At 44.0% G+C, this 23,761-nt stretch overlaps 1 protein-coding gene across 1 annotated transcript in view; it reads right to left on the bottom strand.

Moving 5' to 3' along the window:
* CUNH3orf70 (chromosome unknown C3orf70 homolog) overlaps positions 1-23,299 on the bottom strand; it is a 47,580-nt gene extending 24,281 nt beyond the window's left edge. The window contains exon 1 of the mRNA XM_005071627.4: positions 22,893-23,299. Within this exon, the coding sequence (XP_005071684.1) occupies positions 22,893-23,082 (190 nt within the window). The 5' untranslated portion in view covers positions 23,083-23,299. The remainder of the gene's footprint in view (positions 1-22,892) is intronic.
* Positions 23,300-23,761: the final 462 nt, after the last annotated feature.

Here is a 23,761-nt window from a genome sequence, read left to right as displayed (position 1 = left end):
TGGCATTCTGGTCTTCCAAACTCCCATCCCAATGGCCCACTAGCTCTGCTTACAGAACTCTAGGAGTTTTCCAGCCCAAAGTTCCAAACTCAACTACATGCCTCATGCAAACCAGTACTGAAGTCTGACAAGCCACACATGGCCAAGTATATCCTAGCAAACGGCTTGGTTTCTCAGTACCATTTTCTCTATATTGATTACTTTCTCATTGCTGCAATAAGATGCCTGACCTTAACCCATGTAATAATGGTACTGCATTTAGAATGGATCTCCCAACCTCAATTCAATCAATGGAGGTGACTGCTCACAGACAGGCCTAGAGATTTGTTGCCATAGTGATTCCGAATCCCATGAAGTCCACAATCAAGATGAGGCATCATGAGACTCATAACAGCCTTCTAAGGCACACTGGCAACAACTCAAAGACTTCTCGCTAGACCATCCTTGTTCAAAGTTACACTGCTACCAGGCCACGCTAAGACTTTAACCCATGAGCCTTTGACAGCCACTTAAGATCCAAACAGCAGCCAAAATTTATGAAGAGTTTCTAGGTGGTGACAGCAGATGTTCCACCTCTGTGTCTGTAAGCTATGGGTAAGAACATGTAATTGAGGGGCTGGGGGTGTGGAACAGCCCGTAACTCTACTGCTAGCCACACACGATAACTCAAGTTCAATTTCCAAAACCCACATTTTTGTTGTAGTTTGTTTTTTAAGCAGGATGATCCATCACATGTCTGCAATCACTGCACTGTGGGGGCAGAGACAGTAGGATCCCTGGGTCTTCCCTAACAGCAAATCCAGATGAACTGATGAGACCCTAGTGTTAGCTGAGAGACCCTGTCTCAAAAGATAAGGTAGAACAGGCCAGCAAGATAGTTCAAGGGGTAATGGCACCAGCCGTGTAAGCCTGGCGACTTGAGTTTAAGCCACAGAGCATAGGTACAAGTAGAAGAAGAGAAGCTGTCCTCTGACCCCCAAGTGCATGTCACAGCATGTGCTGTGATGTGGGAACACCAGACCTTGAGCAGAGACCCACTTCCCCTTCTGCCTGGGAGTAGGCAGCTGTAGACAATGTTTAGTAAAAACATGTTTACTAAAAATGATACAATAAGTTCCTGGAAAAAGCCTTCCCACGGAAACCGCCCTGACCTCGACCTTGTCCAAAGACTAATCGCACCTTAAAAACCCACACACATCCACTTCTGGGTCAGAGCAGAACCAGCCAGGGTAGAGGAGAGAGCAGAAGCTTCTCTGGTGGGAGCTTTTCTTAGGAGGTTTTCTTGAACCTTTTTGGAGCCTGTTTAAAGTTTTCTTTATATCGTTGAACGAATCTCTGTGTTGTCAATCCCCGACACCCTCCGCACGTTCTCAGACACAGGCTGAGAAGCAGACGTGACACTGTGACATGCACCCACATACACCTGATGTATGTGAGAGACCACACGCACACGCACACACAATATTAAGTGAAGTTTTAATTAAAATAAAGTAGTAAGGTGGTGTCTTAGCATTTCTACTGCTGTGAAGAAACACCATGACCATGACAACTCTTATAAAGGAAAACATTTAATTGAGGTGGCAGCTTACAGTTCAGAGGTTCAGTCCATTATCATCATGATGGGGAGGCATGACAGCACGCAGGCAGGCATGGTGCCCGCTACATCTTGATCAGAAGGCAACAGGAAATGTCTGTGTCACACTGAGAGAAACTTGAGCAAAAGAGACCTCAAAGACCACCCCCATAAGTGACGCACTTCCTCCAACAATGCCACACCCACTGCAACAAGGCCACACCTCTAATAGTGCCATTCCCTAGGAGTTTATAGGGGCCAGCTACATTCAAACCACCACAGGTAGAGAAAACTTGAGGAGAGCACTCCACGTCAACCCAGCCTCCACATGCACCCCACACACAGAATATACAACTGTTTCTAGAACCTAACCAGAGATGCATTTTCAATTTCATTCTCTTGTACATAAATTACAGCATTTTAATGTATGCATCTGTTCTGCCTAGTTTTGTGTCAAAAACCAAGAAAGTTCATGAAGAAATTATGTCATCTATACAAGAAGGATGGTTAAGCCCCAAAATGATGTGATAATTTACCTACTCCTATTCCAAGAATTCTTTAAATAAACAAAACAAATTGTCAGTAAGATTTTATGTTCACTAACTTTTTTCCTTTGAGGCAGAGTTTCATGGAGTCCAGGTTGTGTAGAACTCATGATATAGCCAAGGATGACCTTGAACTGATTATCTCCATCTACTTTCCAAGTGCTGGGATTATAGATGTGCGTTTGACTTGAACCCTTGCATGCTGTGCAAGCATTTCAGTAACTGAGTCATCCTCGTTTTCAGCATCATGAACACATAACCTGCTATGTGCTGGGAAGCAGGAGTGAATGACCTCCCACTACCTGACACCCTAACATCAGCCATGGCTTAGGACACAGAGTCTGTGGAAACGGGACTCGAACCTGTAATGGAGACTATAGTTGCTGCCTTGCTCTCCCTCAATCCCTTCTCACACTCGGTGGGACGAACTCTATAATCTCAGGAGCACACCCAAAGCACCTGCCAGAGAAGCGCCTTCCCTCCCACACCTGCTGCCTCAGCTAAACAATGCTTAGATTTGTAGGATTTCAGTGGTTTTGCTTACATAACCTCCTCTTTTTCACTTCAGCTGTATCCCATGGGTAAGGCGATGTCTAGTGTCAGAAGCTGAGTTCACAGGCTGAAATCCAAAGCTTCACATACTTACAGGGCAGAGCAGCCAACAGAAAGGATGGGCTGGCTGGTTAGGCATGGTGGTGCATACCTGTGATCCCAACGTGCAGGCGGCTGAAGCAGGAGGATTGCCACAAGTTTGAGACTAGCCTAGAGTACACGGTGAGTTTAAGGCTCAAGGCAAGCCTGGGCTGCATATCAAGGCCCTGTCTTGGTCTATATGTCAAGACCTCGCAGCATTGCTACACCAATACTACACGATGGGAGGGTAGATGCTGCATTTAGAGCAGTTGAGTTGCTATGACGACTTCACATTTACAGGTCTAACAAGCTTCCTGGAATCCCTTTATTCTTAGTGTCTAGTCCTGTCCTAGTAAATGGAGTAATTCAGACTCATGTTCCAGAACTACAGGGCCTGGACACTGCATTCCTATTAAATCATTATGCTAGGAGTCTGCTTTGTCAAGACTATAAACACAATTATGATCATGATAGCTGGCAATACTACAAGGAATTACATTATTTCTAATTCTCACAATTGTACCATATATTACTATCAGGTGGCCAATTAATAAATTAGAAGCCTGAAGGGTTAACTCAGGGGTAGAACATTTGCCCAGCAAACATGAGACCCTGAATTTGACCCTCAGTGTCACCAACTGGATGAAAGTCTCTTACTGACTCTGGACAGAGATCATGAATATGCAAAGCACAGTTCCTTCAGTGCTGGCAGCGTGTGCATGGAATAGCAATGGCCTTCGGTTCTTAGCAGTTACCACTCCAAACCTGGGAGTGCCAGTAGCCTCAGCACTAGTGCCACCATACACACGGAGCAGCTCAGCTCCAACCGTTCCTACAGGCCCTTCAGCGGGTGGAGCGGGAACTCTCAGCAGCAATTTGGATGGAATTCTCCTAGCAGGTGGAGCCTATAGCTCTTCCAGAATCCTCGTCCTCCTCAGTCTCAGGTCTCTGCAGCTCTTCTCCTCCCTTCCTCTTTCAACAGTCTTTGCCCCCAGATACTCAGGAAACCCTCAAGCTCCCCTACCACTAGTTGTGCTTGGAGCCAGCAGTCTCTTGTGATGTCTGTTCTCATGCAACCGCTCGGTCACCCTACCTAGGACCAGAGGTATGCAATATCCACCTGCAGCAGGCTTTATTGAAGCTATGCTGCAGGATGCGGCCAGGGCATAGATCCCTTGGATTACCTGAGGAGAATAGAAGAGGACTGCTTAGCCAGGCATTCATGTGCAGAGCCTCCTGTCTGCTAGGCACAAACATTCAGCTAGTCAGCACAGTCTGGGTGGGGAGGTGCACTGAGCCTGGCTGTCCTGGGGGTCATGGGTGCTCTTTCTAGGCTCTAGTGAGACTTCTGCAATAAGTGGAGACATACGGAAAGGCTGTGGGGTAGGATCATCAAAGGTTGTCGAGGCCAAGTGCATTTTCCAGAGCCATAGTAGGATATCTAGAGTGATAAAGGCTGATGCAAAAATTCTTAAGGTAATTGTTAATATGGTGGCCTCTGGGACAGAAGCAGCAGATATGACAGCTGAAGAGGTTTCTGTGAAGTCTCCCTGGGGTTCCCATAACTAGAGTAAAGTCTTGTCAGTGTGTTTACATATGAAACCCAGTTTCACAGAGCAGTTGTTAAGCATTTAAAGCGAGCAACTCACCAGATCACAAAAACAGGGACTCTTGATTGACAGTTCCTACCCCTTCTGCAAAAGCAACCCTTGCTGCTGGTACAGTGGTTCGAAAGAAAATGGTCCCCAAAGGGAGTGCCACTATTAGGAGGGTTTTTTTAGATTTATTTATTTATTTATTATACATACAGTGTTCTGCCTACATTCCTGAAGAGGGCACCAGATTGAATTGTAGGTGGTTGTGAGCCACCATGTGGTTTCTGGGAATTGAACTCAGGACCCCTAGAAGAGCAGTCAGTGCTCTTACCCTCTGAGCCATCTCTCCAGCACCTAGGAGGTATTTTTAGCATCCAGGCACACCTGGCCCCGCCCCTTGGGGACATGGTAGAGTGCATCACCCTTGCACGCATGGCAGGCGCTACCCTGACCTGCGGTACCCTGACCTGCTCTGTGGTTTCTTTAACAGGCAGAACACTATCTACCCCCTTCTCTTCTTCCTCTTTCTTCCTCCTGACTGTGTCTTCCTGCCTCTCTCTCTCTCTCTCTCTCTCTCTCTCTCTCTCTCTCTCTCCCTCTCTCTCTCCCTTCCTCCCTCTTCCCATGAGGCCACTCCACATGCACCCTTTCTCTCTCCCTTCCTTCCCACATTCCCTTCCCTTCTCCCAATGAAACTTCCCACATGAGCTCTGTCTGCATGGAGTGTTTGTCCCTCAACCCCACAAGGTGGTTTGGACCCAACCTGCCAGGGTCTCTCTCGTGCAGAATCATTACAGGTACGGCCTTGTGGAGTAGGTGTGGTCTTGTTGGAGGACGTGTGTCACTGTGTAGGCAGGCTTTGAGGTTTCATATATGCTCAAGATACAGCACAGTGTCTCAGACCACTTCCTGTTGCCTGTAAGATGTAGAACTCTCAGGACTATGTCTGTATGCACACTGCTATGTCCCACCATGATGGTAATGGACTAAACCTCTGAACTGTGAGCCACTCCAATGAAACGTTTTCCTTTATAAGAGTTACTGTGGTCGTGGTGTCTCTTCACAGCAATAGAAACCCTAACCAAGACAGATGGGGCTTCAGGTAGAAATGTATTCACAGCCTAGACAGACTCAGTGACTGTGAAAATGACTGCAATAGAGCCTTGGTCCCTGCCTGTCCTGGGACAGATGCCTCTTTGCCTGTGCCTGGGCCACACCTGAAAGCTATCAATCTAGTAACTGAGCTGGTCACTTTGACCAACCTTGACAGCCTCTGTCATTTTAAAAGAAATAAAAAACATCAAAAAGTGCTGGAAACTAAGATTACCATAAATTAACATATTCTGAGGTAAATTTCTGTCCAGTATTGAAATGGGAAAAGGAAGTGTCCTTGGGTGTGCATAACTAAAGAGCTAGTGGTTCTGGGCCCTCATCTCACAAATTCAAAGAATGAAGGGCGAGTTTTCAAGTTTTATTCTTACAGAAAGGAGAAAGATGAAATATTGGTGGCAGAAAGAGAGCTCCGGAGAGTTAAGCAAAGCTCCAGAGGGGACTCCAACAGAGGGGGGAAACATGTTAAGCTGGCTGTGTCGGATTTCAAACAGCATTTAAAGAAGGGTCTGGACAAAGTCTGAGGCCATTTCTAATGAGACTGGTTAAGTCTCTGAGCACTGCATAAATTAAGCCAGTGAAGGACTCACATACTTTATGCACGGAACCAGGGAGATGATGTGTTCTGTCCATTTGATTATGGGAGTTGACATGCTTTGAAACGTGTAGGCAGGCGTGGAGGAAGCCCTGAGTGAGTGGAGTCCTGAGTGGACATGTATTTTGACCTGGGCACAGCCTATGTTGTGAACTAACTGGCCCATGGAACAATTAGTTTGGTAAAACTGTTACCCATAGGAACCAGGCTCAAGAGGAACGACAAGGCTTTCCCCTGTAGTGCAAGTATGAGTGTTTATGAATGACTGATCAGGATGTGCAAAGACTAGCAACAGTCCTCTCAGACTGCTCTCCTGAAGAGACTTCCTTCCCAGAGTATCCAGCCCCTCCCCGTGCTGTACATAATAAATATGCTGAGGTACCTAAAAGGAAAAGTGTTATGGCAGCCATAGGGGTAATGGAACGCTATCCAATCCCTGCTTCACCGACTGTATCTGTGTGTCTGTCCTTTTATCATTCCCCTAGCCAGGGTTCCAGGAAACCCCCTTTTGTCCACCTCTGACATGCCTTTCTGTCTGTTTGGCCAGAAAAACACCTCTAGCTGTGGTGGCCTCGCCAGTGTCTCTTGGCAGGGTCTGCTCCCAGTTAATAAAAATATGTTCTCTTTGTTCTCATGTTTGCATGACCAGATTGTAGCTTACCTCATTCAGCAGTGAGCCAACTCTATCAAAGCGACCAAGAGGCAGCTACAGTCTTTCTTGGTTACCTCAGACTTGGTTCCTTATGTGTGGGATGGTCTGGGTGGTCTCCTTTCTGGAATAGGTGGCAGCTTCGGATTAAAAACCACGATTACTTACAATTCAGTCTGTTACTTTTAGCTACATCAGATGCAAAAATGTACTAAAAGGTGACAGTGTCTTGCACAATATCTTCTTAGAGCCCTGTGCTTCCCACTGGTTAGTCACCTCCCCTAATTAGTGTACACTCACCTGCACCTGGTTAGCTCAGCCCCACCTGCAACCTCTTTAAGCTCTTATCTCTCGTGTCCTGCCCTACGATGCATTCTCGTTGCATCGGTGCTTGACCCCCTGGCTGACATACCTTTTAGGAACGTTGAGTCTCTCTTAATCTGTCTCACTGACAACCCATGTCCACACACAAGCTCACACACATGTATGTGCATGTGTGTGTGCGCGCACGCGCGCACACACACACACACACACACACACACAGGTTCCAGAGAGATTTTTGCTCATTTATTTATTAAGCACTATAGTTAGTGAGTATGAGCTCTCCGTCCTCTTTTCTGAAAATGGATGAATCTTATTTGCCCTGAAGGATACTGAGTCAGCACAAACAGTGATGTTTATGATTTCCCTAACTTCGCTCTTTATGTAAAGCAGATATAGAGATCCTCACTCTGAAGTATCAAGGGAGTCCAGAGCAGGCCACACTGACTGTTGAACCTCGCCACCACCAAGGAGCCCAACAGGACAACCTCTTTCTGTTCCAACATGCAGAGCTACACGTGATGTGTGAGGTTATAAAAACGCTATCAGTGCAACTGTACCCAAGATATGGCAAAGCTCATAACAAACCTATTTTATGACTGTCCTTAATATGGTTGGTTTTACTGAAGAACAAGACAGATCTGGGACAGATCTGAATGAATATGCACTATTTAATCAAGTAATTACAGACAACATTGCCCAGGTCAGTGACTTAACACATACCCACTGTGTGTCTAACATGGATCACAACTTCTGAATTTGTATCTCCACCTATCATTATCAGAAAGTTTTTGAGTATATAACTGGAGCCTTGAATTACATTTTGAGGACAATACAATATTAAATGACAATAGCAAAAATATCACTTTTATGTTTTTATCCAGGCAAAATTGACAACAGAGAGCCTTTTGTGGAGGTTCATGTATGAATTTGTTAAGGTGAACCCAGAGCTTAATGCAGAAACTAACTCTACTGATCATAGCTAAAAAATAGGATGATAAGCATTATCAGTATAGCTATAATTTTACAAAGTCAGTATGAAATTCACATTAATTCTAAAGCACAGCTTCACCCTGTGCTAAGAAATGACATCAGTGGTTCTCTGTTATTCAAATGATATTTTTGTATTACTAAGTGAAGTTTGTAACAAAAACACCTCACAAATGTTTGATGAGCCTTGATTGTATCCATGTCAGTTTTGGGTGAAATGAACATATGGCCTCTCTGTATTATTTCTCATGAGCCGAGGTGAAACCACCATGAAATAAAAGCCTAAAAAGGCAAGCTGGAGAGATGGCTCAGCAGGACCTGGTTTCAATTCCCAGCACCCACATGGTGACTCACAACCATCTCTAGTGGAATCTGATGCCCTCTTCTGGCATAAAGGTGTACATGCAGATAGAACCCTGGCACATAAAATAAATAAATCTTAGAAACAAAGTTTAACAAGGCAAATCCAAAAATTGATCAGAATCAGAAATGATTGAATATACAGAGAAAACTATTTTGGGAACATATGAGCTTAGTGCTGTGACTTCCATACTTTCTAGTATGCGGTTTAAAGACTGGTGCAAGTCTGAACTTGCGCACTGGATCGGTGGTAGTTTTGCTGATGCTAAGCTGACATGTGTGCTGTTGCTCACTAAGCAGGTAACATGCTGTACAGGGAGCCAGAGCACTTTCTAACAGAGAAGGGAGGCCAAAGCACGAAATGAGGAAAGCGTGCAGGCGGCGTGCACACACACAGCCCACATCAAATTAGCCCAAGATGGGCATGACCAAATAAATAACTAACGATGTACCTTAACACCTTAAAAAATGAGAGCAAACGACCCCAAAAACAATAGAGATACTTAGGATTAGTATAAAATTCAGAGAAATAGAAATGAGAAATAAAAAAATGAAGAGTCAATGATGTGAAGAGTTTATTCTTTGTAAGGTAAGTCTGACAGATCCTTAGCAAGATGATATGAAGTAAAGGACCAAAATTAATAAAATCAGAGATTAAAGGAGAGACATTAAAATGTGTGTCAGTTAAATTCAGAAAACCAAGACATACTTCTAAAAACTATGTTCTAACAAACTGGATAATGAATGAATTTTTAAGATACATATGACCTACCAACGTTTAAAAAATGATATTAATAATCTAAACAGATCCATAACAAGCAACTAGAATGAATCAGTAATAACACCCTACCAACTAAGAAAATTCCATATCAGTTGAGCTGACTGAAGAACTAAACTAACATTAACTATTCTAAAATTAATCCATAAAATAAGGAAGAGAAGAACACTTCTAAGTCCTTCTACAAAGCTGGTATTGCCCTCAGACCAAAAACACATATAGACAGTCAAAAGCCCCAAGCTGCAGAACAGTCTCCCTGATGAATATAGATGCAAAAAACTCAATAAATTACTTCTGAGCTGAATTCAAGAAGAGAAAAAAGATCACTCACTATCATCAAGTAGGCTGCATTCCAGAGATACAGGGATGGCTCAACATATGTAATTGATCACACAAACAGACTCAAAGACAGAAATAGTGTGATCATCTCAACAGACATGGGAAAACCATTTGACAAAATTTAACATTTCTGATGATGAAAGCTGTGGAGAAACTGTGGATGGAGGGAACATATCTCAACATATTAAAGGCCACATGTGACAAACCTATAGCTTAAATTATGCTAACTGGAAAAAAAACTCCAAACATGTAAGAATAGGAAGAAGACAAGGGTCTTAATTTTCCTCATTCCTGGTCAACCCAGTGATGGAGTATTAGCTAGATCAGTAAGACAGAAGCAGGAAGTACAGGAAACACAGAGGAAGTACCCTCATTTCCTGGTGAGATGATTCCACTCATAAGAGACCCTGAAGATGCCACCAGAAAACTCTTCAAACTGATAAATGCTTTCAGTAAAGATCAGGATACAGAATAGAACATTAGCACACAGAAATCAATACCCTTCCTGTCTACCATGGACAAACGTACTGGGAAAGAAGTCAGAAGATAATCCCATTCACAGTAGTCTCAAAAAGTAAATAATAGCATACCTTTGATAACCCTAATATAAAGTAGTGAAAGTCTATACAATACAAACTTTAAAGCCACAGAGGAATTGAGAAAAGCAGTCAGAAATGGGAAGACCTCCCACGCCATGAGTCGGAAGAACAAACTATGAAAATGACTACCCATCAAAAACAATCTACAGATTCATTGCCATCCCCAAGTTCTGGTGATGAAGACAAGGCAGAAGAAACGGGTACCTCAGTCAAAGAAAATATTAAATCAAAAGTGCTCCAGGCAAAAAACATCCAGGAAATCTGGGGCACTATAAAAGGTCAAATCTACAAATAATGAGAATAGAGGAAAGAGAAGAAACCCAGGTGACAAGCACAGAAAAAAATGTTTTCAACAAAATCATAGAGGAAAATTTCCCTAACCTAAGGGAAGTGCCTATCAAGGTACAAGAAACATACAGAATACCTAATAGATTGGACCAGAAATTTAAGTCCTCTTGGCACATGATAATCAAACCACTAAATATACAGAACAAATAAAGAATATAAAAGATGCAAAGGAAAAATATCTACAAAGGCAGACCTATTAGATTTACATCTGACTCCTCAATGTAGACTCTAAAAGCTAGAAGGGGCTGGACAGATTTTCTACAAACTCTGAGACCACAGACGCCACCCCAGACTACTAGACCCAGCAAAGCTTTCAGTCTCAATAGATGGAGGAAATAAGACATCCCAAGGTAAAGCCAAGTTTAAGAAGATTTTTTACCAAGTACACATCTGCAGGGAGTATAATATCCAAAATATATAAGAACTCAAAAATTTGGATATCAAGAAGAAAAATAATCCAATTAAATTGGGGTACAGATCTAAACAGATAATTCTCAAAAGAGGAAATTCAAATGGCTGAGAAGCATTTAAAGGAATGTTCAACATCCCTAGTCATCAGGGAAATGCAAATCAAACTACTTTGAGATTTCATTTTACCAAGATCAGTAACAAAAGTGACAGCTCACAGAGACTCAGGCAGCATGCACAGGGCCGGCAGGGGTCTGCACAGATAGAGCTCTAGAGCTGAAAGGAGAAACAGACACAAGATCTGGTCCCTAACCCAAAGCTATCTCCAGCTGATAGCCACTTGCAAATGAAAAATTAGTTTTCTCCATGGGAGTCTCACTGGGGACATAAACCACACTATTGCATGCCTAGCAATAGATGCCAACAGAAAATAGACCCAATGCCATCTTTGGAGGGTCATTGTCTTATAATATCATATTAGGACTTTTTTCTTCCCTTATTTATTACTATTATTAATAATTATTATCTTACCTTATAGGTTTTGCATATATATTATGGCTACCAGTTTTGTGGTTTTATGGGGTTCCTGAGTGTGTGAATGAATGTGTCTCTGGGTCAGTATCTGTTTCTTGTATGTTGTCTTGGGCTCGATTCCATTTGTTTGTTTATTTTGTCCTATTACAATTTGCTTGTTTCTGTCTTATCTCACTATATTTTACTTTATTATTTATTGTCTCTTAGATGCTGGTTTGTTTTCTGAGACAGCAAAGGGGAGGGAATATGACTGGGAGGGGAGATGGAAAGGAACTGGGAGGGATGGGGGGAGAAACTGTAATCAGAATATATTGTATGAAAAAAAAAGTTCCAGTGCTGTTATTTACAGATAGGAAAGAAATCTTAACATTCACAAGGAGGCAACAAAAGACTCTGGGTAGCCACAGAAATCATGAGCAACACATATTCGATTCGAGATTACACCTCAGAACCCTAACTGAAAACACAGAGCTGGCACAAAACAGACCCATAAACCAACAGAATAAATAAACTAAGGACTTAGATATAGGCCTACTTTATTTTTGGCAAAGACAACAAAAATACACATTGGAGAAGAGACACAAGCTTCAATAAATTATGCTGGGGAAACTATGTATCTATATATAGAAAAATGATACTAGATTACCCACAAAAACATAAACTCGAAACAGATCAAAGATTTTAACATAAAACCTGAAGTTCTGGAATGACTGGAAGAGTTCCATGACCCTCCCCCTTCCCCGTCTATGAGGGAAGGTCAACAAGACCAGCTGTCATGATCTTTTGTATGTGGGACCAGCTGAAGTCATGACGATCGTGGAACTCTGGCTTGGAGGATAGTCCTGTGCAACAAGCACCCTCTCTAAAGCTCGGGGAACACTGTAGAACAGGAGGCAGGAAGACTGAGTCAAGAGATGGGAGAAAGGGATGTTCAGTGTCATGCTCTAGGCCTGGCACAGCCGTCGCAATCACGGATTCACAGCGACTGCAGTTACCTGCACCGGCCCTGCACGAGACTGTCAACAATCACTTACACGTGGGGAAATGGCTGCTGAGGTCCTACCCTCACTTCTGAACTGTTAGCTGCTGATACCTTGTGAAGAGGGGAACCATTGTTTTTCATTGAGTACCCACTGTTTCAGGCCACCAGTCTCCAGGGGTGGGCTCCAAATGCTTACAGATGGCCCTACCTTAAAAAGCGTTCTGTATCATTAGCAATTAGAGAAATGGAAATTAAAACTACTTTGAGAGCCCTTCTTACCCCAGTCAGTATGGCTAAGATCAAGAAAACAACAACAAACACTGACAGGAATGAGGGAAAGGGGGAACCCTCATCCACTATCAATGAGATTGCAAACTGGTGCAACCATTATGGACATCAATCTGCAGTTGTCAAAAAGCTCGGAGTAGATCTTCCGTACGACCCAGCTATACCACCCCTTAGCATACACCCAGATACCTGACCTCCTACTACACAGATGCTTGTTATCCATGTTCATTGATGCTCCATTCACAATAGCTAGGAAATGGAAACAGCTTAGATGTCCACAACTGATGAGTGGCTAATAAAAATGTGGCACATATATACAATGAAATTCTATTCAGCTGCAAAAAATGAAATTATAAAGTTTGCAGATGGATGAATAGAGATTGAAAATACTGTACTGAGTTCCTAGATCCAGAAAAACAAATGCCACATGATCTCTTTTATTTGTAGATCCGAGCTCTGAATCTTTAGATTTAAGTGTATAACCTGAACTAAGTGATACGGAAGCCAGGAAAGTAGAAAGGGACTATGGGGTGGAGGGAGCTCCAGAGGGAGATAAAGGGACTTTGGATCAATGAGAAGGGAAAGTGGAATAATGAGGGGATGACTCCAACTGAGGAGGAGGAGGAAGAGGAAGGGAGGATAATGCAGAGGGAAGAGGAGGAAGGAGAGATAAAAAAACACTAAGGATGTTTGAAAATCCACAAGGAAATATTATTTAATAAGCTTCAAAAATTCATATATAGTAAGTATGTTCACATACATACAAACAATGCAGTTATGTCATAGAGGTGGGATGATAATACTCCCCCCAGGAGCCATAGACAATCTAGCAAAAATTCCAGTGTCATGCTTTAGAAACCTCTCTTCAAGTTGTTGGCCAGGTGAATCAAAGAGACTAGCAAAACAATATAGGTTATTGTCATTGCCCTTGATTACCTCCCTGAACTTGAAGGTAAGACCCATTGCTGAAGATACTACATAGTTCTGACACAAGACTTAGAGGTAGTAAGCTAGAACTGACTCAGAAGCTTTATACCTAAATACTAGCTCTCACAGTATTACAAGGTTCCATACAAGCTGCCACTGGATAATCAGTAGTCCTACTAAGCTGTAAAGCCTAGAACCACAATAACCAGTTCAGCACAATATCCCTAATGGTGCCTGTGGAGGTTTGAGAGAAAATGGCCCCCGAAGGGAGTGGCACTCTTAGGAGGTGCGGCCTAGTTGAAGTAGGTGTGGTCTTATTGGAGGAAGTGTGTCGCTGTGGAGGCAGGCTTTTAGGTCTCATCAAGTCACACCCAGTATATGGTCTGCTTCCTGTTGCCTGCATATCAAAATGTAGCCAGCACCATGTCTGCCTGCACGCTGCCATGCTCCCTGTCATGAACTGAATCTCTGAAACTATAAGCTGCCACCTCAACCAACTGTTTTCCTTTATAAGAGTTGCCATGGTCATGGTGTCTCTTCACAGCAATAGAAACCCTACTAAGATAGTGCCATAGTGTGACATCTATTGGAAGTGACTAACTGGACTTAAGGCCTGCTCAACAGGAGGTAATTTGTGTCTATGACTGCAAACCTACCCAACTAGGCACTGCTGTAGACATTATAGACCCTAGAGGAGATACTACTACTGTCATTTTCATAAACCAATATGATTAATAACTGTTTTGTAAGTACTTTTCCTTCTACCTACAGATAACTGTCTCACCCCTCACAAAAGAAGCTTGTTTTCCCAGTGGACAGAGACCATGACAGAAATATACAACTAGTCAAAATGTAGACAACATGTGACAATGGGGTGTCCTGTGGAACAGTCCTACCCCTAGGGCTGAGGGAACATCACAGAAGAGGGGGCAGAGAGGTTATAAGAGCCAGGATGCCTGAGGCTATGTAGTGTCCTGCAGACATGGCAGGGATTCTGCAACAATACAGTTTCCTAAACAAGACCTGCATAGAAACAGACCAATAGACATGCCAATGCAGATAAGGGGAATTTCTTATGGCCCCATCCCTAGATGAGGAGCTACTGGCAATGGCTTCTGAAAGAGGAAGAATCTATCTTCTTCAGGTACAAATCACCTCATAAATTATCCAATCCCAACTGGTCACCCATGAGAACAGCACTAAATGGATGCTATTTTTGTTTGGTTGGTTTAGTTTGCTGTGTGTAATTATAGAAGAGGTCATTAATTTGAGATAGAGTGGGGGACATGACAGGAGTTGGAGTTAGGAGAGGAAGAGATGAAAATTATGTAAATACCGTATTCATGTATTCTCCAAAAATGCTTTAAACTGAGAAATGAAATGAAGTGACAACAAATGTTGAAAAGGATGTGGAGAAAGGGGAATCCTTATTCACTGTTGGCAGGAATGTACATTTATGTAGCCACTATGGAAATCAGTGTGGAAGTTTCTCAAAAGCTAAAAATAGAACTGCCATATGACTCAGCTATACCACTCCCGAGAATGCACCCAAAGGGCTCCATTTCCTACTAGAGAGAAACTGTCACAACCATGTTCATTGCTGCTCTGCTCGAAATAGTTGTGAAATAGATTCAAACTAGATGTCACCAACTGATGAGTGGATAACGAATAAGAGGTACATAAAGCCAAATTAGGAAATTTTCAGGAAATGGATGGGGCTGGAAAATACTGAGTGAGGTAACCTAGCTCAGAAAGACAAACTCCTTGTTTTCATAAGACCCTAGCTTTTAAATTTTAGGTGTCTGTCTACCCTGGAGTGACTTTAGAGGACAGGAAAGTAGAAAGGGACAACTGTTGGGACACAGGGGTAAAGGCCTTAGGAGAGAGGAGATAGTAGAACACGTGTGATTTGAGGGCACAGGGGAGGAACACTGACATAGGGAATGATCAAGTGGGTATAGACATGGGGGTAGAAAAGAAAAGAGGTTAAGAGAGTTAGCCAAACCTCACATAGGAACCTATTTTGTAAACTAGCTTAAAAATATAATGCCAAGTGTGGTGTTTGAAGCCAACCTGTTCTACATAGCAAGTTCAGGACAGCCACAGCTATATAGTGAGATCCTGTCTAAAAACACAAACAAAAAAGTCTGAATGGAGATATCCAGCATGGGTAGGTAATGCTTCCCTAAAAAGCCATGCGTTACCAGTGCCAGGTATAAGATACTTCCCCATAGAATATTGGTCTTGGAGGCCCAGAGACCAAGTGAGAACTTGATGGTGAGACCACATTGCTGAAGACAGCACACATCTTGGTTACAGGACATAGAAAAATCACACTGGAAATGAGATAGAAGCTTCATCCACGCTAGATATCTCATAATGTAGGCTGCTAACAGAGAAAAATCATCAATGGTCTCACCAAGCCGTGAAACCTGTACTAAATACTGGCCTGCCAGGCAAGATGTGCCCGCTTATACAATAATGGCATGACTGTTGTGGTGTAACCAACCACATTGTAACTGAATTAGAGGACCATGGGATGGAATGCCTACCTGGTACTGTGTGATGCTTAATTTTCAACTTGGCAGAATACAGCATCATCTGGGAGATGGGCCTCTGAGCATGCCCATTGGAGATTATGTTAGTTACACTAACTGAGGTAACCATCTTACGGTGAGTGGGGTCATTGTTAGGACAGCAGATTCCGGACTACATACAACTGAGAAGGAGCGCTGAACACCATACGCACTCATTGCTCTTTTCTCCTTATTTTAGATGTAATGTGAACAGCTGTTTGAACCCCTGTTCCTCTGACTTCCCTGCCATGATGGGCTATGCCTTGAACTGTGAACTAAAATACATTCTTATCTTCAGATGCTTTTTGTGTTAGTTACTTTTCTGTTGCTGTGATAAAGCCCCATGACCAAGGCAACTTATAAAATAAGGCATTTAATTGGGCATATGGTTCCAGAGGACTGGAGTGTCCGATGGTTGAACAAAGGCATGGTGGCAGTAACAGCTCAGTGATCACATCTCAAACCACAAACAGGAAGTAGGGAGAGCTAATTCAAAAAAGCCCAGACCCCAGTGACATACTTCCTCCAGCAAAGCCACACCTAATCCTCCCCAGACAGCCACCTGCCACCAAATGGGAACAATGAAGTATTCAAATGCCTGAGACTTATAGGTGGCAACTCATTCAAACCATCACATTTCTGTCAGGGTATTTTATTGCAATATATTATAACCCTGGTCAGAAGGTACTGAGGTCACAGGCCCTAATGAAGAACCTACTTCTGCTGTTTTCCTAGATGGACATAGTATCTAACCATCTGCTAAACATTTGTGTTTACATTCCTGTTCTCAGCATTGCTCAGTTTGTGCTGTTGGCAGTGGGTGAGTTAAGGCAGACTCTCATACAGAAAGACTTCATCATGTCTCAATAAGCATTCTGTTTCGTGCTGTTGGTGAGGTCAACACATTCCTGAGCACCAGTCTGCTGTGAGGACATCTACTGGCTTTCTCCAGCTCTGACAACTCTAAATAGACTCAGCCAGAACATTAGTCTACATCTCCCACTCAAGGCCTGAGCTTTCTTCTTCAACCACCAGTCAAGGTCAGGCTGGACCTTCAGTCTTATGAAGAAATAAAGAGTAGAAGTTGCCGGGCGGCGTGGTGGTGCACGCCTTTAATCCCAGCACTAGGGAGGCAGAGGCAGGTAGATTTCTGTGAGTTCAAGACCAACCTGGTCTACAAGAGCTAGTTCCAGGACAGCCTCCAAAGCCATAGAAAAACACTGTCTCAAAAAAAAAAAAAGAGTAGAAGTTGACCATTCTGCCTCATTACCCTCTTCTCTGGCTATGTTTCACTATCACCTCCTTCAATAGCTCTGAATAGCTCCCAGGGTTACGGGTATGACAGAGCTATCCCTTAGAAGAAGCAGCCGGGCATTGCCAGGGGGAAATTAGAAAGCATGAGGTTTCCTAGAGTTAGTGGTATGGACGTGGGAAAAGAGAACACAATAGCACAATAACTACAACGCTAACAGACCAACAAAGTACATTTGCTCTAAAGTTTTAACAGCTAAATTCTCTAATCAGCTCTTCATCTCTGTACAGGACACTAATAAATAGGGATTCAATTATATCCAAATGCTGCAGATTACCGTGCCAGAACACCAGGCTTCCCACCCTTTAGGAGGTAGCATACAGTCTCCTCTAAACAGCCCTCAACATCACTTCCAACCCTTTCCACGTCTCCATTCTTCCACCTTGGCTGACAACAGTCTTTCTTTAGATATGCTAATATCATCTTAGGTGACATTAAGTCCCACTCTGACTGCCTTCAACCTGAAAGGGACAGACATGTTCTGAGATGCATTCTGCAGGAAATTGAGCTTATCTATTGTGTGACTGTATGAAGCCAACTCTGCAAGAGTTCTGCTCGTGGCATCTCCATCATACCATGCACACCTACTCAGCCCCACCTGTCACTTTCTAATCACTTTCTCTTTCATAACCCTTCACTTGAATCTTATTCTCCAAATCCAGCAACCTCGCCACTGCTCTCATTCTTCTGGGTTTCATTACTGTAAATGACACGTGCCCATTTCTAAAACACTCTCTGCATCGCTGGCTCTAATGGACCTGAGCTGTTGTTTCTGCCCATTAACTCTAAGTTTCTCTATTTTGGTTCTGGGTCAAGATTGTAGCATCGGGAATATTGGATCCAGACACAATCTCTTGTCCTCACTAGCTATACGCCCTTGGGAAGCTGCTGGACTTCGCGGGGTCTTCTTTATCAACTTTAACATGGACACAATGGCATCAATTGTGGATACTGTCCTCGGCATATTCAGTTTAGTCTGTCACAAAGTAATCAGTGAGCACACGTGAACAATCGCTTCAGTGTCCTAATTCTGAGCTCCTGGGACTCTGTGAAGAATCCATCTCCAATTGCTTTGACTAACATGTCAGTATATGCCTGAAGTGATGATTGCAGGACTAAATCTTTCATCCTCTTTTGAGCAAAAAAAGGAAAATCAGGAGTGTTCTTAGCAATATCTAAGGAACAACCGGATGAGTACTGGTTACATCTCACTGTTCCTTCTTCCAGGGTTCACTGTGCTTCACCCTTCAGCATTCTGCTCTGAGGATGTTTCTTCTCTGGTCATCTCAGGTTCTCTGGCAGAGAATGTATCCTCATGCATTGACTCTCAACACTGGTCTAAGGGAAAGTCTAATCTCTAGTTTCTGCGCTGTCTTCTTGCTCTTGGAGATACCACACTTCACCATGGCTCCAACTCTAAGGAAGCAGAAAACTTCCATACAACCTTTAGCCCAAAGTTCTCTGAGTTCTCGAACCCTGTATGCAACTAAGACAACATAAACTCAACAAATCCAAACTTGGTTTCACACACCCCCATCTCACTTGCTCTCCTTTCATTCTACCTGTAAAGGACAGAATCCTAGATGTTGTTCTTAATAAACTTCACAATCCTTTCCCCACCCCAAGTCTACTCATATCCATGAATGTCACCTTGAACATCTATCAAATTCTCCCATCTCTGCTTTCTTCTTCCTTCTAAATGTCTACTCAGGGACAAACGTTAACTTTCAAACATCTTCCCATGGTTTACTCTCTTTCCCACTCCTCTTCTGTGGCAAAGCCAGTTTTTCCTTTTTCTTTTTCTTAGAAACATTCATTCATTCATTCATTGAACTCAAAAATCATTCTTATTAGGAAAAGCTTAAGTAACATAGTCCTAGTTTATTCCTCAAAAACTAGTAATTAATCAAACACAATAATTATGCAAGAATGCACCTATGAGTATATATATTTACATGTCTTCTGTAAACATGAATATATTTTCACCTTTTTCTATTTTATATATTTATGAACTTCACAGTTTTAGCATCCATCACATATATAACATCCATCATGTATACTGAACTTGCTGAATTGCTCTGACTCTTTCTTGAGTATGATGAGATCTCTCTCATTTTTGCATTCTGAGATTCAATGAGCAAACCAATGGTGTCCTTATCTATATCATATATGACTTTAAAGGAATTACAAAAATCCATGGGGCATACCCTTAGACTCTGTTTAAAGGATGGGATGCAGCTGTATTCATATCTTTATTTTGTTTCTATAATGTCTCAGGAAGAGAAAATATGTAAGATACAACAGATTATAAGAGTTGTGCCAAAAAACAAGTTTCTCAAATATGTTAACTATTTCTCTCAAGAACAATTTTATTTTGGTAAAAAGCGTAGTAAGAACTGATACCCAACTAAGCGAGGGAACAGAAACAGAACACCTGGCAGCTTTGGGTACCACAGCTGCTCATGAATGAGACCCCTGAATCACTGCCAGTGCAGGAAGCACTGAACGGGAGCCTGGCAGAGACCAGAAAGAATAGATGAAGGTCTGGGGAGATGACTCAGTGAGCCAAGTTCTTGTCATGCAAGTGAGAAGACCCAAGTTTAAATCTGCAGAGCCTACATAAACGCCAAGCATGGAAGCCTGTGTCTGCAACCCCAGTGCTCCTACCCCGAGGCAGGAAGTGAACACAGAAGAGTCCACAGAAGCTGACAGTCCAGCCAGTGTGCAGACAACAAAGAGACTCTGACCCAAACGTGGAAGGTGGAGGACAGACCCCGGAGACTCACACACCTTCACACACACACAAACACACAGTGTGTACAGACATAAACATTACACACACATACTTATACACACACAGACACCACAGCCCTCACTCACACACATGTACAAACACAGATACTACACACACCCTCACTCACACACAAACACACATACATGAACAGTCATAGATATTACATACATATATTTATACATACACACATACCCTCACTCACATACTTGTGTACAGACAGACATCACACACACATATCTATATATACACTGCCACCACACACATACAGAAAAAAAATCATAAAGAACTACCAACATCAGTATGCATGTTGGAAATCATTTTCTAACTTTGGATTATTTAAAATCAGTCCCTAGTCTCTTAAAAGAAAACAGAAGCATCGTGTAACCAATCTGAGTTATTCAAGCTCAGTCTAATTTCCTTTTTAAAGAGGATTGCGTATAGAAAGAGCACAGATTAAGAGGCGGCGGTAAAATCCCTGTGTTGATGAGACTGCAGCAATTTAGTTGACCAAGTTCCCATTGACCTAGATGGACACAAACAACACGAGATGATAATAGGGCATTTAGGCAACTAGGTAACCATGGAGAAGCCGCCACAAGTGCTCCTTAAGGAGCTGCTATCAGCTTCAAGTACAGGTCTATCAGCAAAATTCAGGACTCTGTGGCCTTCCCTCTTAACTACTTTATCAGTGAAAAGACCCAAGTTCAAATCTGCAGAGGCCACATAAAAGCCAAGCATGGAAGCCTGTGTTTACTACAGGCACAATGACATGAACTCAGGAGGAATCATATACACACGTAAACATACAAAAGCTATGCACATCCAATAATAGGGCCAAGACTAAAATCACAGTAACTTAGAAAAATGGGCTAATTCTCATACAATAAAAGGGAGAAAATCCCTAAGGTATTAGCACTTGTCTCCAAAAACATGCACACAGCTTTGAGAGGGGCAAGCTGTGGATTAATTGTCACCGGTTTTAGAGCTTCCTTAATGGCATTGACAGACAACAAGCTTAGTTTGAGGGGGCAGCAGCAAGCTTGGTGTGGTAGCTAGGAGAAGGCTAAGGTGATGCAGCTAGGCAGAGGCAGAGTAGCATCTCAAAGCTGAAAGTCGGCCAGACCGGAACTCAGGTACCTCTCACCTGACAGTCAGGACAAAACCATGGATGTTACTCTGTGAGAGGAAGGACAGCAGGAAGGGTGGTTCAGAAACAGGACTACCAAGAATACCAGGGATGAAGAAAAAGAATGGCTATGTGTGCAAGAAATTTTTGGTATATTCAAATATGCATATCTGAAGTGGAGACCAACATGATTTGAGAAGAATGAGACTGTTGTGTAAGATTTAGTAAGAAGGGAGATAGCAAGATCGTTCACTGAAGTCATTTGCCTCATAAACTGGCAATCCGAGTTGGATTCCCCCAAATCCACAAAGTTATCCTCTGACCTCCACATGTGAGGCATGGCACACGCGCGCGCACACACACACACACAGACACACACACACACACACGATTTCATAAGGTACATGTAAGAACAGAGGAAAGAATGTATAAGGAAGACTGGAGAATCAAGGAAGAATCCATTTGACTGGAGGCACACTTCCCAGGATTCAACACTCCCTGGAAGGGACAGTGCTGACCAGGGCCATCTGAACTCCCTCATGTCCCACAGCATGAACAGGACACACGGGAGGCGGACCCCCGTTGAGTCCATCACACTGTGTACTTCAGCACCATGTTTCCTATGCTGAAGCCACACTTGTGATGAGAAGCAAAAACTCTCTGCTGGACCCCATCAGCACAGGGAACAACAAATCAATGCTTGTTCTCAGCCCATGGACCTTGGATCTACATGGAAAAAGCAAAGATTTTTCTATCCTTTAACTCATAAACGCAACTAAGATATTCAAGTAGTCTCAATCAATGTAAATAAAGATTTGTTACACATCATATCTCTCCTTGTGAGCCATTTGCTTCTGAATAACAGGAAAAATAAGTTTGATTGAAGATCACTTGGAAATGTGTCTTAAACACTCTAAAGCCCTCTAATCTAAGATTATGTGGAAACAGGCTTTAGAATGTTTCTAAAAAGAAATGATTCATCAGTGAGATTAAGCTAAATGCCGGAGTAATCAAATTGTGGAATTCTGATTAAATGGATACTTAAGTTTAATCTATTTAAAACTTGCAGGATAAATAGAAAGGGCCTGGTCTAAACTAGTTCTGGCTTGGCTCAAATGCTGTAACTGAATGTCTAAGGAGTTTGCTCTTCAAACTGTTCCTTTTAACTTCTTAGAAGCCATCCTTCATACTTCATTCTCAGTCTCAATAAATGAGAATCACTTGGACTTATATGGGCTCTTTCTGTAAAATAGCAGCCAGAAAGAAAAGGTAAGAAAGTGAATGGGGGCATATCCTTACGCCCACCCCGGGAAAGACTCGCTCTGGCAGCTTTACCACGTCTGAGCAGTCACAAAAAAAGAAAAAGCTAAGAAGCTCAGACACAGGCTGCCCTGGGCCAGAGAGGTTCCCCTTTTGTGACTGCAGCCAGGCTCCCCCGGGATTTCCTCCCGTCGTCCCGGCAGCGCCGGGCCGCAGGCGGGCGACCGCAGGCCGACGCGGTTCCACTTACAGTGACACCATCCCAGGTGACAGCACCAGTGCAGCTTGAAGCACTTGCCGTGGCTGTGCGTGGCACAGATGGACAGCCCGTCGCACGGCTGGAAGTCGGGTCTGCGGGCGGCGCAGCTCCGCGCCAGGGCCTGTGCCTCGTCCACTTTCTCGCTCTTCCAGCCGCGCTCGGGCGCCGCGGCCGCACTCATCTCTCCCGGCGCGGAGCGGGGACCCGGAGCCCGGGAGCGGAGGCGCCGGGCGGGCAGGACGCGGGCGGGCTCCCGCTGCAGGCGCGGCGGGGACCGGCTGGCCGAGGAGCCGCCCCGGGAGGGCGCAGCGACCGGGCCGGGCCTGCCACCTCCCCGCGCCCCGGTCCCTTCTCCGGTACCCTCCTCCCTTCTTTCTCCTCTCCACCCTCCTCGCTGCTCCCACCTCCCTTCTCTCTGTCGTCCTCCCTGCTGCTCCCTCCTCTCCGATGCCCCCTCCCCTCGGGCCGCCACGCCTGCACGCGCACGCGCACACTTAGGCTGCCGCGCCCCTCTGCGAGCCTAGCCCCCGCGAGTCGGTCCCACACGCCTCTCGAAGCCGAGGGAGGGCCGCGAGGACGGTCAGCTGGGTCCCTACACGCACACGTCCCGCACGCGCCTGCCCTCTCGTGGGGGTGGGGATGGCTCTGGCTACTGCTGCTTTCTCCCCCAGCCTTTAGGCACACGGTCCAGCCTGGCCCTGGCACTCCCTCCCTGGTGTGCCAGGCGTCCTGCAGGGCTCGCACTCGCCCCCGCGACAGTCCGGGAGCGGCGGAGCAGCAGCCGGCGGTGATCCCGGACCCGAGACCAAGAGGGTTCTTCCCAGCGCCAGCCGCCCGGAATTAGTGCTGGGCTCCGGGCA

This window comes from Mesocricetus auratus, unplaced genomic scaffold (assembly GCF_017639785.1).
Source record: "Mesocricetus auratus isolate SY011 unplaced genomic scaffold, BCM_Maur_2.0 Super-Scaffold_100008, whole genome shotgun sequence".
NCBI classification, from domain to species: domain Eukaryota; kingdom Metazoa; phylum Chordata; class Mammalia; order Rodentia; family Cricetidae; genus Mesocricetus; species Mesocricetus auratus.
This window is presented reverse-complemented; position numbering and strand designations above follow the sequence as displayed.